Source organism: Dromiciops gliroides, chromosome 2 (genome assembly GCF_019393635.1).
Source record: "Dromiciops gliroides isolate mDroGli1 chromosome 2, mDroGli1.pri, whole genome shotgun sequence".
NCBI lineage: Eukaryota > Metazoa > Chordata > Mammalia > Microbiotheria > Microbiotheriidae > Dromiciops > Dromiciops gliroides.
This window is the reverse complement of record NC_057862.1, coordinates 36950827-36971269: the sequence shown is the minus strand read 5'-3', so window position 1 is coordinate 36971269 and position 20443 is coordinate 36950827. Positions and strand designations below refer to the sequence as shown.

The 20443-nt window shown below is 46.1% G+C and overlaps 1 protein-coding gene across 1 annotated transcript in view; it reads left to right on the top strand.

The window, feature by feature from the left end:
* The window catches only part of ADAMTS7 (ADAM metallopeptidase with thrombospondin type 1 motif 7), a 168948-nt gene that overhangs the window by 75487 nt on the left and 73018 nt on the right, over window positions 1–20443 (top strand). The window contains exons 9-10 of the mRNA XM_043985901.1: window positions 18284–18428; window positions 19892–19984. Coding sequence (XP_043841836.1) covers window positions 18284–18428; window positions 19892–19984 — 238 coding nt within the window. The remainder of the gene's footprint in view (window positions 1–18283; window positions 18429–19891; window positions 19985–20443) is intronic.

The following is a 20443-nucleotide window of genomic DNA, read 5'->3' as shown; positions in this document are numbered from 1 at the left end:
AGTGTTGGAACTGAAAAGGACCTTAAAGACGTCTCAAACGAGATCAGCTTTGTAAAGCACTTATCCCAGTGGCCGGCACACCAGTAGGTTCTTAATAAATATTGTTCCCTTTCCCTTCCCTCCCCCCATCTAGTCCGGCCCCCTCGTGTTAGAGACATCCTGGTCTGGTAGAATGCTGGCTTTGGGGGTCTTCAGATTCCTGCTCTGCTACAGCTTTGGGCTCCTGGGAAAGACTTAAACACTCTGAACCTCAGTATGTAAATGTGTAAAATGGGCAAAATAATGCCTGTGGTCTCGGGTCTCAGTCTCTCTCTCTCTCCTCCCCCCCCCCAGATGTTGGGATTATGAGATCATAAGATTAAAAAGAACCTTAGGGGGCAGCTAGGTGGCACAGTGGATAGAGCACCGGCCCTGGATTCAGGAGGACCTGAGTTCAAATCTGGCTCAGACACTTTACACACGTACTAGCTGTGTGACCCCCGGGCAAGTCACTTAACAACAATTGCCTCACAAAAAAGAGAACTTTAGAAGTCACCTCTAGAGTTATAAAACCTGGGTTCAAATCTCACTTCTGATGTTTACTACCTTTGCCTGGAATATAGTAGGTGATAAATTCTTATTGATTGATCTCTTCACTTACACTCCTTGAGTCTCAGTTTCCCTTATATGTAAAATGAGGGGGTTGGACCTGGAGGCTTGGGAGGCCCCTTCCAGGTCTATATCAGTGATGACTGTGATCTAGTCCAGTGATCTTCCCCCTCAATATACAAATGAGGAGGAGCCTGAGGTCTAGGAGGTCCAAGGATTTGCCCAAGATTATACAGATAGTACACATAGCAAGATTTGAACCCAGGCCCTCTGACTCCAAATCGGTACTCTTTTCTCTGCATGTTTCTCACACTAGGGGGCATCTAGGCCTATGCTTTTGATTTTGGACATATTGGGGTGAGAGGAAATATCTTGCCAGTGTTCACACAGTTAATTACCAGTAGACTCAAACTCTTGGCTTAAGTGCACAGAACATCAGGCTGGAGTCAGGAAAACCTGAGTTCAAATCCAGCCTCAGATACTTGCTAGCTGGTGTGATCCTGGCAAATCATTTATCCCCTCTGTCTGCTCAGTTTCTCTTCAGCTGAAAAAATGGGGATAAATATAGCACATGCATGGCAGAGTTATTGTGTAATTATATATTTTAAAGTGTCTGTCATATGTAGGTGCTATATAAATGCTCATTCCTTTCCCTTCCCCCAGGTCTTTTTTAGTGTCTTCCTCCTGGCTGAAAGGACCCAGGAAACAGGAGGAGCCTGTTCCCAGAGATGGTGGGGGGTTGGGGGACATAGATGCTGAGAATAGGGCTCGAGCTTGGGTCGTAAGCTCCCAGGATCCTTGGCATCTGGTCAACCTGCACTCCCCTAGAGCCTGAGTGGTTGTTTATAATTTATGGTGCCTCTCCGTGGGAAGCCTGGGCCCTCCCTCCAGCACATGCAGCCCCCAAGCGCCAGAAGGGAAGAGACCTCAAGACAGCGGTGGGCAAATACTTCACCTGTATGGAGTTGAATCAGTGTTTGGATGGCAGAGAATGGCAGCCTGGGGCCTGGTTTCCCCAGTCTTTATAGCACACCCACCCCCTCTCCCTCTCTGACTCTGGGCCTCCTGAGACTGCCACCAAGACAATTACCTGGGTCATTTAGGTGAAGGGTCTGGGCTCCAGTTACCAAGCGCTTGCCAGCTTGCCTCCCCAAACCCTCTGCTGGGCCTCTGAGACTGGGGGAGGAAAGTGGTAGCTGGCTCCCCCGTGCCAGGCATTCAGCTGACTCAGCCCAACGTTTATCCAGCCCACTGGGCACAGGCCTTCTCTTCATCTCCTTGGAGGAGGGTCTCTCCTGTGCCCACAATATGGTTCCATGTCTGGCCGGGCTGACATATCCAGAGTGGAGCATAGAGCCCTGGCTGACCCCTGCCTGCATGACCTTGGACCAGCTCACTTCCCGTTGTTACCAGCTATAAGAGATACTGAACAAAAATTCAGTTCTGTGGTCACAGGAAGCACCTACTATGTGCAGTCATTGAGAAGTATCTATCAAGTAGTCAGTTAACCCTCACCATGAGGCTTCTATGTGCAAGGCAGTGCAACAATCCCTGCTCTCAACGAGCTTACAGTCTAGCCAGGGAGACAATATGTTCACAGATAAAGACAACATGCACAAAATAAATCCCCAACATTGTACTGGTGGGGGTGCCTGGAGGAATCCAAAAATGACCCCTTGCCTGCCCCGGGGGAAGCTTGTATTCTGCCTAGGAAGGTGATAGGGTCACATCTAAGTCTGTATGAGAAGTGTTTTGGACACGCCCTGTGATTTCATTGGCACAAGAAGCTTCCTCACTCTGAGGCAACCAGTGTCCCTTTGCCACTTAAGATACATCCAACATAAACACAAGGCAATTTCTAGGTGAGAGTATCTGGGAGGAGCAGGACCGATCTCATGTAGGAGATACTATTGGAGCTGAGCTTTGAAAGAAAGGAGGGATTCGGAGAGGCAGAGGTGTGGAAGGATGGTGTTCCAGGCAGGGGGGACAGCCCATGCAAAGGCGCAGAGGCCAGAGATGAATGTCGTGTAAAAGGAACAACAAAAAGTCAAAGTGTGTAAAGGGGAGTAGTGTTTAATGAGGCTGGAAGGTCCGCTGGAGCCAGGTTGAGAATGTCTTAAATGCCAAAGAGAGCAGTTTGTAATAGGAGCCACTGGGCTTTATTGAGTGAGGGGTGGGGAAAAGGTGACGTGATCTGACCTGTGCTGTAGGAACGAGGCTTCAGCAGTTGTGGAGAGGAGGGAGAACAAGGCATTTTTCTAGGCTAAAGAGAACCGAGACCCCAAAGAAACTAATTCACCCCCTTCCTTCGAGGAACTTAGATTCCACTGAAGGATAAGTAAATACAAAAGATGTTCAGTCATGTCAGACTCTGTGTCTGACCCAATTTGGGGTTTTCTTGCAAAGAGACTGGAGTGGTTCACCATTTCCTTCTCCTCATTTTACAGATGAGGAAACTGAGGCAAACAGGGTGAAGTGACTTGCCTAGGGTCACAGAGCTAGTGATTATCCAAGTCATATTAGAACTCAGGTCTTCCTGACTTAAGACCCTGCACTCTCTCAACTACCAACAAAAGTTAGGGATTTATGTTTCCCCCTGCGATTTCATCAGTGGAACAAACTTTCAGTCTGAGCAGTCCTACTTCTGGGTGGGTCAGTAACTTGTCTTAGAGAATTTCCTGGGACATTAGGCAATCAGAATTTGAAACCCAAGACTTCCTGATTCCCAGCCCAGCTGCATGTACACCACTCCAGGGGTGTCAAACATGCCTCAGGCCCAGTACAATCCTGATCCACCATGGTCCTGAGGGCTGCCCGAACCAAATTATATTGTACTTGGGAAATATTTAACATAATACAATAAAACACAGATAATGTCAATGTGTGGTTTTCTAAATCACTATGTTACCTGAGATCCTTCTGTTCAGTTTTAGTGACCACCCATTTCTATTTGAGCCTGACCCCACTGGATCCAGCCTGTTGCCTCTCCTATGTGGAGTTATACAAAGGGATTTCAAGCCCTCAATGCCCATAGGACTGGCAACTCCAGAAAGGAGAAACGGGGTCCCTTGTAATGACCTTGCATGGCTCAGTCACACAAGGACACACTGTGCCCTAGTGATAGAGAGTGGGGTGGAGGGTGGGGAGGGTGTGCTCATTACATCTGGTTCTGTTGGTCCTGTGTCCTTGGATTGCCTGCTTGATTCAGAAATTCCCCTAAATCAACCACAAATGCCAAACTAAAGCTTGACCTAAGAGAAGGAGCCTTGATCTGGGCATCAGAACTAGGTGGAAATCTTCCTGAATGATGGGAACCCTCATAGCTGGAAGGTATCTCCAAAGTCCCCCAATCCCTGCCCTGCAGGAGACCCCTCCACTGCATCCCCAACAGGTGGGCAGCTTCCACTTGGAGAGCCCCAACGATGGGGACCTCACTCATCTCCCAGGCAGCCCCATTGGATGTTCTCCTTACCTCAAGCTCAAATTTCTCATCACTTCTCATTCTACCCTTTAGGGTCAAATGAAATAAGTCTAATCCTTCCCCTTGGCAGCCCTTGAGATCTCAGAAGACACGGGTCATGACTGCTACTGTGGTATGGTGGAAACAGTACTGGGTCCCAGGACTCAGGTTCAAATCCCACCCCTGACATTGCCTGTTTTACCCTGGGTAAAGTCACCCCTTCGGACCACCGTTCCTCATCTGTAAACTAGGAAGTTGAACTTAATGACCTCAGAGTTCCCTTCTGGCTCTAAACTCCACCAGGTCTTCCATATCATTTCTAGTCCCATCACCATCCTGGACGTCTTCCCAGCTTGGCCAGTATTCACTTTCTTCCTAAAATATGGCACTCAGAACTTGACTGTTATCTTCCCTTCTGTGGCCTGGCCAGAGCAGAGGGATGGTGGGACCCTTCTCTCCCTCCCCCTAGGACACCATGTTCCTATTAATGTGAGCTAAGGTCCCACATTTGGCTGGGGGTGGGGGGGTTCCATGTTATACCATTGACTCACAGTGAGCTGGCAGTCCCCACCTAAGCCACCCCACCCGCACACACTAGCGTTTTTTTACCCAAGGGTGTTGTCTAACCACATTATGCCATTCCCTTGTACAGGGACAGTTGATCTTTCTTTCTTTCGGTGAGGCAATTGGGGTTAAGTGACTTGCCTAGGGTCACACAGCTAGGTAAGTGTTAAGTCTCTGAGGCTGGATTTGAACTCAGGTCCCTTCGGTATCAGGGCCATGCTCTATCCACTGTGCCACCTAGCTGCCCCAACAGTTGATTTTTTTAACCCAAGAATAATCTTATTTTTGAGGCTCAAGAGTGGGTACAATACTCTCTGTCTTGTCTCTTTCATGGTGCTCTCTTAAAGATCCAATGGCACAAAGATTTCTCCATCTGGGCCTCTTTATCTGCATGACCCTACCCCAAAGGACTCCTTTTATTTGCCTTCCACAGTCACATATGTTCTGGTATCTCCCAGCATTGTTTTAAATGTCTTAGCTCTTCTTGGAAGAGACTTTTGGGACCCCGAGATCTTCAGGAGGTCTCTGCTGCTGGTGGTGTCATGTAGAAATTTTATTTCACCCATTGTGCACCCACATAGACTCATAAAAGGTCATGACTGGAAGGGACGTAGCAGGTGTCCAGTTCAATCTCTTCATGTCATAGATGGAGAAACTGAGGCCCAGTGAAAAGAACAGATTTCAACCAGGTAACTAATTTTTTTTGTTGTAGTTCAGTCATTTTAGTCATGTCTGACTCTTTGTGACCCTATTCAGGTTTTCTTGACAAAGATACTGGAGTGGTTTGCCATTTCCTTTTCCAGTTTACAGATGAAGAAACTGAGCCAAATAGGGTTAAGTGACTTGCCCAGGGTCACGCAGCTAGAAATTGTCTGAGGTAATATTTCAGCTCAGGTTTTCCTGACTCCAGGCTGTGTGCTCTATCCACTGCATCACCTGGTTGCCCTCCCATAATACAGGGTAGGCCAAAAAGCATGAAGGGGTTTCAATATTTAATAACATTTTTGTTTTTAATTAACAATACCATGGCATCATATATGGCAAATATATGACATAAAAAATAATTTTCAAAAAATTATTAAAACATCAGATACCTTCATGACTTTTGGCCCACCCTATAGATACGTCAATACCAGTCATACATTCCTCACAGGGTTGTGGCAAATTTCACAGTAAGATTAACCGTGTGAAAGTGGTAAGAAGTGTCTTGGAAACAAACTGAAGGAATTCTCATTGTAACGAAATTTCAAATATCTGGACACTAGCCTGCTAGAAGCTTCAGTTAACTGGAATCAGTATGCCATAGTCAGGTGGCTTTGAAGGGAATCTAAGGGGAAAAAAGCTGAAATCCAGCAGTTTTTCCAAAGCCAGCCTCCCAGGACAGATGTAGCAAGAAGAGGTATGGGTTCCAGTCCCTCTGGTCACACACTAGCTGTGTGACCCTAAGATTTTTAAGTTACAGATAAATTGCTGGCCATCAGTGTAATCTTTGGCTCTTTGACCAAACCTACCCAGCCAGGCAGTCAGAAAACATTTATTAAAGAACCTACTATGTGTCAGGCATTGTGCTAAGCACTAGGGATACAAAGAGAGGCAAAAGACAATCCCTGTCCTCAAGGAATTTACAATCTAACTGAGAATTCTGGTCCTTCACGATGATCCTGAGGTCCTTTGGAATTCTAAGTCAGCAAAGAAATATTCAACTGGGGCTCCTAGACTAAGGTCGGCCTTATACAGTGTTTTAGAAAGATCAATACAAAACGAGAATGGGAATCAAAAGGAGTGTCTATCACATTCCTGCAGTCAGGAAAGCAAAGCCGGGAGCTGTGGGGGAGGGAAGGCAGCAGCTGCTGCCACCAGCCTAGTGTGGGCACCAGCCTCCCTCCTCCTCTGAGGGTGGTCATTGGTGGATGGAAGGGAGGGCTGCCAGGACCTCAGGGCTGCTGTTCCTAAATTAGCCTTGACTGGAAGTAGAATAAAAGCCAGATGCAGCCTCCTGTGGCCCAGACCCATGGATAGCCTTGCTTGCACATCTGTGTGTGCTCCACTTTGCTTATGTTTATGCCTGGAAAGTCTTCTGTGATGGAGATCCTGGAAATCAGAGGATCCCACATCTAGAACTGAAAGGGGCCTTAGAGGTGATCCGGCCTAACCCTTTCATTTTACAGAGGCCCAGGGAGATTGAGAAAGCACAGAAGGATTAGGAAATGGAGGATCCCGAGTCCCAGAGGTAGTGATATCTCTTAGCCCCAAGGACCTCTACCTCCCAGGGTACAATGGAATAACTGTAAAGGGCTTAGCACGTGGGCACATAGTAAATACTATAGAGATATTTATTACTATTATTATTATGTCCAGTTGTCAAGAATTTGTGATCTCAGTGAATGCTAGCTCGCATTTACATTAACATTTAAATGTGTGCTAAATACTTAACAAATACTAACTCAGGGCAGCTAGGTGGCACAGTGGATAGAGCACCAGCCCTGGAGTCAGGAGTACCTGAGTTCAAATCCGGCCTCAGATACAACACGTACTAGCTGTGTGACCCTGGGCAAGTCACTTAACTCCAATTGCCTCACTAAAAAAAAAAACAAACAAACAAAAAAACAAAAAAAAAACAAATACTAACTTACTTTATCTTCACAACAACCTTGTAAGGAAGTTTATTGTTATTGTCATCATCCCCATTTATAGTTGAGGAAACTGAGGCCGACAGAGGTTAGGGGACTTTCCCAGGGTTACACAGCTAGTAAGTTTCTAGTTCTGGATTTGAGCTCAGGTCTTCCCTGACCCCAGGCCCAGTACTCTATCCACTGTATCACAAAGATTACAACCCATCTATAACCCATAATTAAATGCATAAACTGTATTAAATATATAAACCTGTTATTAAGTCTTTTTTTGTTGTTGTTTTTGTTTTGTTTTTTGCAGGGCAATGAGGGTTAAGTGACTTGCCCAGCGTCACACAACTAGTATGTGTCAAGTGTCTGAGGCTGGATTTGAACTCAGGTCCTCCTGACTCCAGGGCCAGTGTTCTATCCACTGTGCCACCTAGCTACCCCTTTTTAAATTTTTTTTTATTGAATAGAATTTTATTTTCTAAAATATATGTAAAAACAGATTTTAACATCAATTTTATTTTAATTTGTGTTCCAACTTCTCTTCCTCCTCCATTCTCACCCCCGCCCACTAGAATTCAAGCATTTCAAAAATAAGTTATACATGAGTAGTCATGGAAAACATTCCCACATGAGCTACGTTGTAAGAGAAAACAGTCAAAAAAAAACCCCAAACTTCAGATTGAGGAATTGTCAGAGGACTTAAGAAAATGGCAAGCCATCTACAGAGAAAGAACTGATAGTATCTGAAAACATATGGAAACACATTTTTAAAAAAATTTTTTTCCCTCTTTGACAATTCCTCAATCTGAAGTTTTATGGGACCATTTAAGACAGTCAACTATCCCCTTTGACCCTCTAGATAACTGGTTATGGCCACAGGATGTCAGTCTTGTGCAGTGGGGCAGGAGTCCTCTTAGTGAGGACGGTGGTAAAAATAATAATAATATATGTACACACACATACATACACATTCCAAAACACCTTCAGTCTGACTAGCCAAGTCTTCTAGAGCCTTCAGAGGTTTTCATCAGGTCCGAGTCTGGTGCATCTCCAAGGTCACCCCAGCCCCTGATGCTTTGAGTCCCACCAAGCTAGAACTGGGCAGGGACTTGGTGCAACAACCAGGGAAACATTAGGAAGTGGTCTGAACTCCCAGAGGTTTTTTTTTTAAAGCCCTGGTATTCACTGGTATTCATTTGCAGACTGAGCAATGTAGTGGAAAGAATGTTGACGCCGTTAGGAGACCTGGGTCTTGATGCGGTTCCACCACTTACTTAACAGCTGTGACCGTGAGCAACTCAAGCCTCAGTCTTCCCACCGATTAACTGGGGATAATGCTGGTACTGTGTACTTTATAGAATTATGGGGAGAAAACCCCAGCTTTGCATTAAACTGCTTCTTATAAGCTCAGGAAGACCCGAGTTCAAATTCTACTTACAAGCTGTGTGACCCTGGATATAAAAGACCATAAGATGGGGGGGTGGAGAGAATTATATCTTTATATTCAGCTTTGATGCTTATCTGTGAAATGAGTGGAATAAAACCTGCTGCATCTGCCTCACAAGGATATTGTGAGGATGAAATGAGATAATGCATAAAAATGAACACTTTTATGGCATTTTAAGGTTTGCAAAATGCCATATACATGCATGCATGCAAATGTATGTGTACGTACACACACACACATATATACACAATCTCGTTCTCTCTCTCTCTCTCTTTCTTTTTTTTTTTGGTGAGGCAGTTGGGGTTAAGTGACTTGCCCAGGATCACATACCTAGCAAGTGTTGTGTCTGAGGCCAGATCTGAACTCAGGTACTCCTGACTCCAGGGCTGGTGCTCTATCCACTGCGCCACCTAGCTGCCCCTCGTTCTCTTTTGCACTTATTATTCCCATTTTATAGTCAGCGGGTTAAACGAGGCATTTATTAAACACTTACTGTGTCCCAGTGCTGAGAATACAGGCAAAGGCAAAACTCTGATCTAACTTCCTTAAGAGGTTGTTGTGAAGATAAAGTGAGTTAGTATTTGGTTTTGTTTTTTTTTTGTTTGTTTGTTTTTTAGTGAGGCAATTGGAGTTAAGTGACTTGTCCAGAGTCACACAGCTAGTAAGTGTTGTGTCTGAGGCTGGATTTGAACTCTGAGTTCATTGATTGTTTTAATTACATTTCAGGCACTGTGCCAAGCACCTGTGATACAAAGAAAAGCAAAAATCTGCTCTAACAGATATTTATTAAGCGTCTACTGTATGCCAGGCATGGTGCTAAGTTCTGGGTATACAGGAAGGGCTCTCAAGGAGCTGACGATCTAATGGACTGAGATCACAGATGAGGAAATGGGCTCATTGAGGTTCAGTGCAGTGTGTTACTGGGAAAAGAAGGCTACACATGGAGTTGGGAGATTTGAGTTCGAATCCTAGCTCTCCTGCTTACCCCTTGTGCAGCCTAGAACAATTAACCATCTCTCTGGACCCGCATCTATAAAGTGACAGGGTTGGACTAGATGGCACCTGAGATCCCTTCCTGCTGTAAATCTAAGTCATATGACTTACATAGGGCTACAAAGTTCCTAAGCAGGATTTGAACTCAGATTAGCCTGACCCCAAGCATGGCACTCTGACTAAACCACCGCCTGGCTGTTTGAGTGCTTCATAAACCATAAGATGCTTCGTAAATGTCAGCTGTGATGGATTCTTCTCTTAGGCATCATCCTCTCTGCGTGTCTTTGGACCTTTGGCTCCTTTGCTAAGCTGAAGAAAGAGCAGCTGTTCCCAAAGCCTATGGTCTGGAATGAGTCTGGGCCCTTGGGCTCAGTGAACCTGCCTGTTCGGACAGTGCTTATGAGGTCATTCTCTTTATTAGAAGAATACAGGGAGAGGCTCCACTCTGGGATGGTCCCATAGCCCCCCAGACTTTCCCAGCACATTTGCTGATGGAGAGTCTGTGTTTTTGTGGGGGGAAGAGGGAAGGGATTAGGAGACCACCCTCAGGGGCAATCTCTTTCCCCAAACCTAAGAAGGCTTTGAAACAAACAGCAAGTTTAGGTTTGTGTGTGTGTGGTTTTTTTCCTTCTTCGAGACTCAAGATGTCAGTGACTAAAAAATGCATTAACCTAGATGTCTGTTTAGAAGGTTGCTGTAGAAACCAGCTGAAGCTCAAAGGGGTTGGGAAGAGGAAATCTGAGAAGCAGATGGAGTCGGGGAAAACAAACGGAGCTGAAGGGACCAGTGGTCAACCACAGGGCTGTTTTAGCATCACTGAAGCAAAACATTTTATAGCCCAGGGGAGACTCTTATTGCTTCCGGTTGGGAAGGAGAGATGGGAAGATTCCTAATCTTTGCTTTTTATCCCTGGGGGCTACCTCCAGGTTTCTCAGAAGGGGAGAAGCCTTTGTGAGCACCATTTATGGAGTAATTCTGGGCAAGGTGGTGTGTGTAGAAGAGAGCCCTGAACTGGGAGCCAGCAGCCCTGGCTCCAACTCTCGTTTCTCGATTCTAGATTTCAAGCCAGCAGGTATCCTAGAGAATGTATATCTAATTCCCTCCTTTTCTACAGCAAGAAACAAGCCCAGAAAAATCAAGTGACTTGTCTGAAGTTGCTTTTAAGGGGACTGTTTTTTCTGGATCGGACTTGTAATTTCAATGGTGTAAGGAAACGTCTTCAAACCATGGAGATCAGTACCTGCTGGGCAATTTACAACCTGAGAAAGCTGTCTGAGGGTGAGGAGAGGCGAGTGACCTGCCCAGTGTCACCGAGAGAGGGCCGTTCTCCGGGCTCCAGGGCTAGTTTTTCATCCATCATCTCCTGCTGCCTTTTGTCTTACCCCAAGAATATACAGGTAGTGAGGGGCCAGCCGGGATATGGGCTCAGGTCTCACACCTCCCCTTCCCCGGATCCAGGCTCACTCATCAGCTGCCATGACAACATCTGGAACACAGGATTTCCTGGAGAACATACGCTCACTCACTCTAATTCACTTCTTAGTCTCACTGTTGTCTCTCCTCTCTCTGGTGGTCACACCACCTTCATCCCTGCCTCCCACAACTCAAACTCCCTAGTCTTTCCTCCCTCTGTTTTGTGTATACACCATACTTTATTCCACAGAGGTGTGGTCTCCACTTCCCCACAACAGACAATGATCATCGGCATTAAAGGAACATCTCAGGGGCAGCTAGATGGAGCAGTGGATAGAGTACTGGCCCTGGAGTCAGGAGACCTTGAGTTCAAATGTGGCCTCAGATACTTGACACGTCCTAGCTGTGTCACCCTGGGCAAGTCACTTAACCCCTCCCCCCCCCAAAGGATCATTTCATAGCTGCTTATGAAGTCAGGGAAGATTCTGGGGTGGCAGGGAAGGAAACTTACCTAACAGCTTCTGGACAGCCACCTACCCGCTAAGAACATCCTTTCAGGACTCTGCTTTTCTCCTCAGCATTCTCAGTTTCTCAGTCATTAGACAGAGTAGATCAGGGGGTATCATAGACATATCTGCATTTCAGCAAAGTATTTTTACCAGGACTCCCCCAATACCTTTGTGGAGAGAGGAAGTGAGAGGAAGTCAGCCAGATGGATTGGTGCAAGCACAGGAGAGCCTTGTATGCTTCAGGTGATGGACCTACATGGTCGATCAGTCAGTCAGTCAACTAGCATTTATTAAGTGCTTACTATGTGCCAGGTACTGCACAAAGTGCTCAGCATACAAAGAAAGGCAGAAAGGTCCTACCCTCAATAAGCTCATTCTTTTTTTTTACTTTAATAATGTTTTATTTTTCCCAATTATATATGAAAATAATTTTTAACATTCATTTAAAAATGTTTGAGTTCCAAACTCTCTCCCTCCCTCCCCTACTCTGTTGATGCTTTGTAATAATTAATTTGTCCCCCCACAGGGCAATAGGGGTTAAGTGATTTGCCCAGGGTCACACAGCTAGTGAGTGTCAAGTGTCTGAGGCTATATTTGAACCCAGGTCCTCCTGAATCCAGGGCCAGTGCTTTATCCACTACACCACCTAGCTGCCCCAATAATTAATTTTAATAAGGAAGTTGTTAATCACCTGCTGTGCAGCAGGCATAGTACCAAATGTTGGGGATACAAAGATGTAATTGAATCCATTCTCAAGGAGCTCACGTTCCACTGGGGAAACAATGTGATCACCAAGAAGAATAAAACATGTACAGAGTAATCTCTGCTTGGGGAGGCACTAGCAGCTGGCGTGAGGGGGGAGGGCAGGATAATCCTTGTATAGGAAATAGCTCATAAACTGAACATTAGGGGAAGATAGAGATTTTACTAGTTTATGTTTCTACTTATTATAAATAATACTACTATTATATAGTATATTATATAGTACTGTATTATATATAGTATTATTATTTCTAATACTATAATTTATAATTAAAAATGTTGAACCAGCTGTGATTGTATTGGTATAAGGAATTCCCCATAAGGAAACTGTCTTGAACCAATGTAGATAAGCCAAGCCCACCCCCGACCCCCAACCCCTGCATCTTACAGCCTTAGAAAGAGAGTTAGTTGCCTAGGGCAGGAAGAGGGGAAGTGACTTGCCTACAGTCACACAGCTTGCAGGCATCAAAGGTGACTTGCACCCAGGTCTTCCTGGGTCAGCTCTCTATTCACTTAGCCACAGCTACTTTCAAAGTAATTATAGTTGATGTTTTTATGGCTCTTTATAGTTTTAAAAATGTTAGATATGTGCATATCTCTACATTTATATATATTAAAACATTGTATCTAAAATATGGATTACAGATTTGCATATTGCATATAAAATATGCAGATATCTGTTATATGCTCATACACATGTATAACATGTTTATGGTGATTGTATATTTATATCGACGTACACAAACATGCATGTGCATATAACATCATGTATATAGCCACACATAATACCTGTGCACACATATAACATGTGTGTTTATAGCTATCATAAGTGTATACATACATGCATACACATATATACACATACTCATAATAGCCCTACAGGTAGTTACTATGGGCATCATTAGGCCCATTTTATAGATGGCAATGCTGTGGCTCAGAGCCTTCAAGGCACTTGCCCAAGGTCACCCAGCTGCTATGGCTTGGATGTGAGATTAGAACCCAGGTCTTCTTGGCTCTTGGGCCAGCATTCTTACTGTGATGCCACTTGGCCTCTCTGCCTGGGATTCTGTGAGCTCTGAGTGTATCTGTCCCTGTACTTGGTACTGGTAAGGGCAGAGGGCCTGTCCTCAGGAGGCTTACATTCAAGTTGAGCAGTACAGACCTGCACAGGTGAATGTTTGAAGAGCACAAGCAGGCAGTGTTTGACCAAGCAGCGTACTAGGTAGTATTCAGGAGTTCTGAGAAGGGGTTGGTCAGTGTGGGCAGATGTAATCTGGGAAGGCTTCCCAGAGGAGGTCCAATGTCAGCTTGACTTTGAAGTATGAGTCCTACTTAGCTGCCCAGTGAGGAGAGGGATGGCAAAAAGCCGGTTGTTGGGGAGCCTGTGGAAAGAGCAAGAGTCCTGGGTTCGAGTGTGTTCTGCCATTTACCACCTGTGATATTTTGGGTAATCCATGTTTATACCAGTCTCAGTTTTGGAATCTATCCAGTGGAGGGTCGGACCAAGTGATCTTGGAGATCCTTTCCAGCACTTACAATCTCTGAATCTGTGCTTCACGGAGACCTCTGAGAAGCAGCAGCAGCTGCTCAAAGCATATCCAGGTCTCTTTGTCCCCAGCAGCATGAGCCAGGCCTAGTTTTAAAGTTAGAAGGGACTTAAGAGGCCTATTTACAGATGAAGAAACTGAGTGAAATCAAGAGATTAAGTGACTTGCCTGTGGTCACACAGTTAGTTAATGTCTGAGGTAGGATTTGAACTTAAGTCTTGCTGGCTACAAGTTCACTATGCCAGGCTGGCTCCGAGCTTGTAAAGTGACATGAGCTAGTGGGTTTTTTCCTTTTGTTGTGGGGCATTGAGGGTTAAGTGACTTGCCCAGAGTCACACAGCTAGTAAGTGTCAAGTGTCTGAGGCCGGATTTGAACTCAGGTCCTCCTGAATCCAAGGCCGGTGCTTTATCCACTGCACCACCTGGCTGCCCCAAGTTGGTGGGTTCTTAACGATCTCTGCAGAGTCCATGGAGTTGCTTGGGGTCCTTGGATGCCCGGGGCTGATGGTGTCACTGATACAAGGGTTGAGTTTTCCCAGTAAGGGAGCACGCCTGGAAGCCCTGAATACCGGCTCCCAGGAAGCCAGGATTGCTATGGGTGGGGAGCTGGCGCATGCCTCAGCACCCCAATCTTATTACGTGCATCTCTGGATGGAGACCAGACAGCCACCCCTTCATCATCACAGAAATAGTCAGGCCCTGTGGCAGGGGGGGAGGCGGATCAATGGGGCACTGTCATGTGAAAGGGCAGGGCACTGTGTGCTCGGCTGGAGCCGCTCAGCCCTGCCCTCAGCCACACCCATCGCCCATCCCAGGAACAGAGAGCTCATGTCCTCAAGTTCTGTAGGTCCTTGTCCCCTGTTCTCATAAAAGTGTGGCCAGACTGCGGAGCTGAGAGGTCACAAGAGAGAATTTGCCTCCCTCACACATCAGAAATCTTCCAAAGAGCCTTTAAAAATCTCTAATAAATCAAGGAAAAAGAATAACACAATAAAGGAAAAAAGACATTACGGCCATGAACCATCATGAATAGGAGCCTTAGAAACAAAGGAGACTTTTCCCAAGACAATAAAGTGGGGAACAAACACGTTTCAAGAATTAAAGGAAGGAACTGACAAAAATAAAATTGGGAGGAGAAAGAAGGAGTCAGGGCCTGCAGTGTGTGTGGTAGGGGGAGGGGCAGAGCACTGGGTTTCCAGTTGTGGCTCTAGGGGACCTTGGGACTTAACCTCTCAGCTCCCTCTTGGGTGAAATGTGGAGAGGCCTTTCCAGCTCTGACTCCAGGATCCTACATGGTGGATTATGGGGCGAGGTCATGGTGAAATTGCAACTTAGAAAGGGGATCCCCTGCTTTGTGGGATCCCCCACCCCAAATCAAACTAGACATGCATTCATGATGGTGGAACATGGCCATCTTCCCCTCTTCTAGGCACCCTGCCCCTGTAGATCAGTTTAGAAAATGTACTGTGTGACTGGGGAATGGCTAAACTAATGGGTACGATGGAATCCTATTGTGCTGTTAAGAAATGATGCATATATATAACCTATATCAAATTACCTACTGTCTAGGGGAGGGGGGAGGGAGGGGAGGGAGGGAGAAAAATCTGAAATCGTAAAGCTTGTATAAACAAAAGTTGAGAACTATCTTTACATGTAACGGAAAAAAATAAAATACTTTATTAATTTTTAAAAAAAGAAATGATGCATAAGATGGAGACAGAGAAGAATGGGAAGATCTATTTGAACTGATGCAGAGTGAAGGAAGGAGAGCGAAGAAAATTATGTAAATGATGACTAAAATCGAATATAAATGGAAAGAACCCTGCCAAAGCACCCAAAAGCAAATGTTGCAAAATTACAAAGAAGGAGCCTGGCCCCAAAGAAGAGAGATGAGGAGATAGCCCCACTCCCCAGCCCACTTCTTTCCAAAGGTGGGAGGTACGTTGCAGACCTCTGCAATGTAGTCATCAATTTTTCAGATTTTTTTCTCTTCTTTTTTGGCCTTTAATAGTAATAATAGCTAGCCTTTATAGAACACTTCAGGGTTTGTAAAACACTTTATACATATTGTCTCATTGATGGTCACAGCAACCTTGTGCTATATAGGTAATATTATTCTTTCTATTTTACAAATAAGGAAAGGTGACCTGATACCACAACAGATGGTAGCTTTTATGTGACCTTTGGGCTTAACCTCTCTGGACAGGAGTAAGGATGAAATGAGTTCAAATCCAACCTTAGATTCTTACTAGCTTTGTGACCTTGAGCACCTGAGGTTTGTGTGAAGTGGGGAGGGAAGAAGTGGGGGACCTATAGAGTAGGAACCAACTAGTGCTTGGTGAGGCTGTGGCCACCCTTGAGACTATACCCTTTGATCTGTCGTGTCCAGCTAGAGAGTTTGGCATTGCCAGGACTCTTGCAGATGATGGGCTTGCTTTATTTCTTTGTTATCTGAAACAAAGTAAACAGCAGGCATTGGAACTCTCAGGTAACCAGCCTTGGTGTTTGTTGGGTATTAGGGTCCTTGGAAGGCTGCATCAATGAGTTTCATTGCTTGACTTCCCAATCTCCCACTTCTCTGTTTGCCACACAGACTGGATCTTTTCCAGGGAAGCGCAGGAAATGAGGGAGCTCAGTCAGCACTTATTATTAGCATTTATTAAGTACCTACTGCGTGCCAGGGTTAGGGCAGGGTCAGAGTCCCTCTGGCTTTGTCCCCATATCTCCATTTGGACTCCACTGGGAGCCAAGGGAATTCTTGCCAAAGTGTCTTCCAAGCTGGGGAAGGAAATTAGAGTGGGGGCACAGGGGAGTAGAAGGTGAGATTAATGAAATACTGAACTTCTTTTTCTGGGCTTCCCAGGTCACAGTCTGTGGTGTCTTCAACATCCTAGCAGATTTTTTTGAGAAGTTTTCAAAACATGTGTTTTTCCCTCTCTGGCTTAGTACAGTGCACAGTACACAGTTGGTGTTTAATAAATGCTAGCTGGCTGTTTTGTAAACATCAAATTCCTCTAGAAATGAGTTGGTCATTGTTTTAAAGGAGGGGTAGGATTTCTATATGTGGAGACAGGCACATTTGGAGTCAGGAGAGGGGAGTGTTTCGAAGCAAGGCCGTGGTATATAGCCAGTCAGTCAATAAGCATTTATTGATTTAACATATGACAAAGTGTCCCTTGCTCCTCTTTGGGTCGAGAAACAATGATTGTTGTATATCTCTTCCTTAAGGTTTTTGTGTGACTGAAACAAGTCAGCCAGACTGGACTCTAAAATCAGACTGTAACTTTAAGCAATGGCCAAAGAGGGCCCCGTGATCACATTTTGTGGAGGTGATTGACAAGGTAGATTTTCAGGTTCTAATTCACATTAAGTTTACACAAGTAAAATTTGAATGGAAACTAACAGAGAAATATAAAAATGACAGCTCCCAATGGTGTGTTTTGTTAGGGGGAGCATTTTAGAATTAGAAATCCCATCCTCTACAGATCTAATATTGGGTAAGAAAGTGCTTATCTACAGATAATAGTAGAATAAGTGTTTTTTTTTACCCCAAAATGAACAATAGTGTTCCTGGCTTCTTGCATGCAATTAAATCCATCTGGTATAAGGGGGAAAACAATGTGAGAGGTAAGGTTAAGCACAGGGGATCCCAAAGGGCTCACACTCTCCTAGGGGCTGGGGATTCAGACAAACATGAAAGGGTCCCGGCCTGTGAGGACCCCCATTCTGGGGCGCCATCAGGAGCCTGTCCAGTCTGGCCATGGCAGGGAGTTTGTTGGGGGAGCTGGCAGAGGTGGCCAGCCTTGACCTGCAGGGCAGATTTGGATTCGCTGTTGGGCTTTTATAAGCTCCCAGGTTCCACTAAGAGCAGGCTAGTTCTGGATAACCATTTCAAACCATACAGAAAGGAGTCAGAACCATTGGGAGGGGAAGGGGTCCTACAGGGGAGTACGGCATTCTTGACAGTGGCCATTGGCCTGTGTGATTCACAGGGCTGGGGACAGCCACTTTCTAGCTTTCTCAGGTGGTCAGTACCTGGCATGTCAGGCCACAAGGATGAGTGTCCACAAGCCGAGCACTCTCTTTGGTTGGATAATGGGCCAACGGGCAGCGCCCATCCTCTGGATGGGGCTCATGGCCCGCCCTTCCCCTCCACCTGCCCACTACCACCTAGGTGACACCCAGCGGGCAACGCGCGCTTTATTTCACACCAGAAAGCCATCCAGGTAATAAGGTTCTCTAGGTCTGTGTATTCTGCAGTTGCCATGCCTCAGTTGGGTCTCTGGTCCAGAGGCTAGAGTAAGAAGGGGCCCCAAACACCATCTGGGGAGCTGACTCCTTTCCCTCTGCCTCTAACCTGCTGCTTCCCTTCTTTTCAGCCGAGGATGGGGCCTGTGCCTGGACGACCCACCCGCTAACGATGTGATTGACTTCCCCATCGTCCCACCTGGTGTGCTGTATGATGTGAGCCACCAATGCCGACTCCAGTACGGGGCCTATTCCACCTTCTGTGATGACATGGACGTAAGCCAGACCGACTCTCAGTCAGCAGGGAATCGGGGGCCGGGGGTTCTGAAAGCAGCTGGGCACAGACCAAGGAGGAGCCTGGGTCAGCAAAGGGAGGTTCTGAAGGGGCTAAGGAAGCACTGGGAGCCTCCTTGAAATGGCACGATCTAAATCTGATTCTGCTCTAAACTTTTATCTAGAACTGGTGTTCTCTACCTGGGGTCATGGACCCTATTTTCTGTGACCTTAGGAAGAAAATTATAGTTTTTTATTTTCACTAATCTCTTACTGAAATTTCCTTCAGCTTGTTAAAACATTCTGAGCAAGAATCTAAAAGAGGTTTCAAGGTGAAGGCAACCATGTTTCAGGTTCTCAGCAGGTGATGTAAACTGCAGGAGGACCTAGCGATTTGGGGGACCAGCCCACCACTAAGTTTTTTTAATTTTTAAATAAAGTTTTCTTATATTTAAAATAGAAAAAGAATTCTTAGCTCAGTAGGTGATACAAAACAGGCCATACCTAGTTTGTGACTCATTCTTGAAGTAAGTGGGGGGTGGGAAGGAGATGGGGGGGGAGAGTGAGAGTTGGGTAAGAAAACACTGTCCTTAGTGACCCTCTCCTGAATGTTCTGATGCTTACTTGTTCATCAGGTACTTTTGATCAGGCTGGTCCCACCATTACCCATCCATGAAGAGATTAGGGATGGGTGATAGAAGGGAAAGAGGAGAAGAATCATGGGATAATGGAAAGAGAACTCCATATTTGGAATCCAAAAGCTGGCCTTAGAATCCTGGCTTTTCCCCATTTGCCATAAAAATCTCCTCTCTAGGTCCATGCCCTCCCATAAGTCATTTGGACGTGTCTCTGTGACCTTGAGCGAAGTCACTTCCTCTCTGTCAGCCCCAGTGTCCTTTCCTGGGAAGCAAGGGGGTTGGATTCAGTGGGTCCTAGGGTTGGATTTGATGCCTTCTAAGGACATGTTGGCTCCAGAATCCTATGATTCATCCGTCTATTTGTATTCCATGTGCCCTCTACTCAGCTCTCCTGTCAGGGAGCTACGGAAGACTCGTTCCCTTCCCTTGGAGAGCTCTGGTCTAGATAAGGGAATAAGACTTATTAGATACATCAACAAACTGTGTTCCGGCACTGTGCTAAGTGCAGTAGATGCACAGAGGCAAAAAAAAAAAAAAGCAAAGAAAAGAGACAGTCCCTGCCCTCAGGAGCCCCCAGTCTGCTGACAAGAGTGGTGGCCACATATCCCTTAAAAACTCAATGGCAATTGTGATACTATCAATGGAGGGAGACAGACTCAGGAGGGTGGAAGCGGGCAGGGGAGCCTTTCTGGAGAAGAAGAGCCTTGATCTGGGCTTGAATGACGGACCATTAGAAGAGAGGAAGAAGGAGAGCAGTCCAATACATGCCGGGCCACTCTGGTGGGACCTGCACCTGAGCCGCCTCCTAGCCTGGCTTGTCCTCCACAGAATGTCTGCAATACCCTGTGGTGTTCGGTGGGGACCACCTGTCACTCCAAGCTGGACGCTGCGGTGGATGGCACCCGATGTGGGGAGAACAAGGTAGGGGGACAAGGGCAGGTGCCCTTGTATGGAAGAAAGGGTGGTGTGGACTGCGTCGAGTGGGAGGGCCTTAGTGGCCTGAGTCACGTGGGAGGGCCTCAGGGTTGGCGGGTGGCCTGTGTCAGGGCTTCAGGGGTGGGGTGGCCCAGCTCTGGATCTAGGATGCAGAGGAAGCTTTGCCCAATCAGCCAAGGAAGAAGGGTCACAGGGTAATGAGTCCAGAGGTCATTGCCACCATTCATGGGACTAACGCGGAGGGTCCTCCAGCCTCCCCTCTATTGCTCCAGGGTGGAGGCCTTTGACAGAAAGGCCTTCCTCATCCATCCTCTTAGAGGAAAAGGGAAGGATTTGGAGAACATTCCCTGGAAATATTACGGGGCTGAGGAAAAAGGTAGCATTCTTCCCCGGTGGCTGCGCCTTATTGCAGTCCTTCGTGGCACAAGACCTCTGACCCAAGCC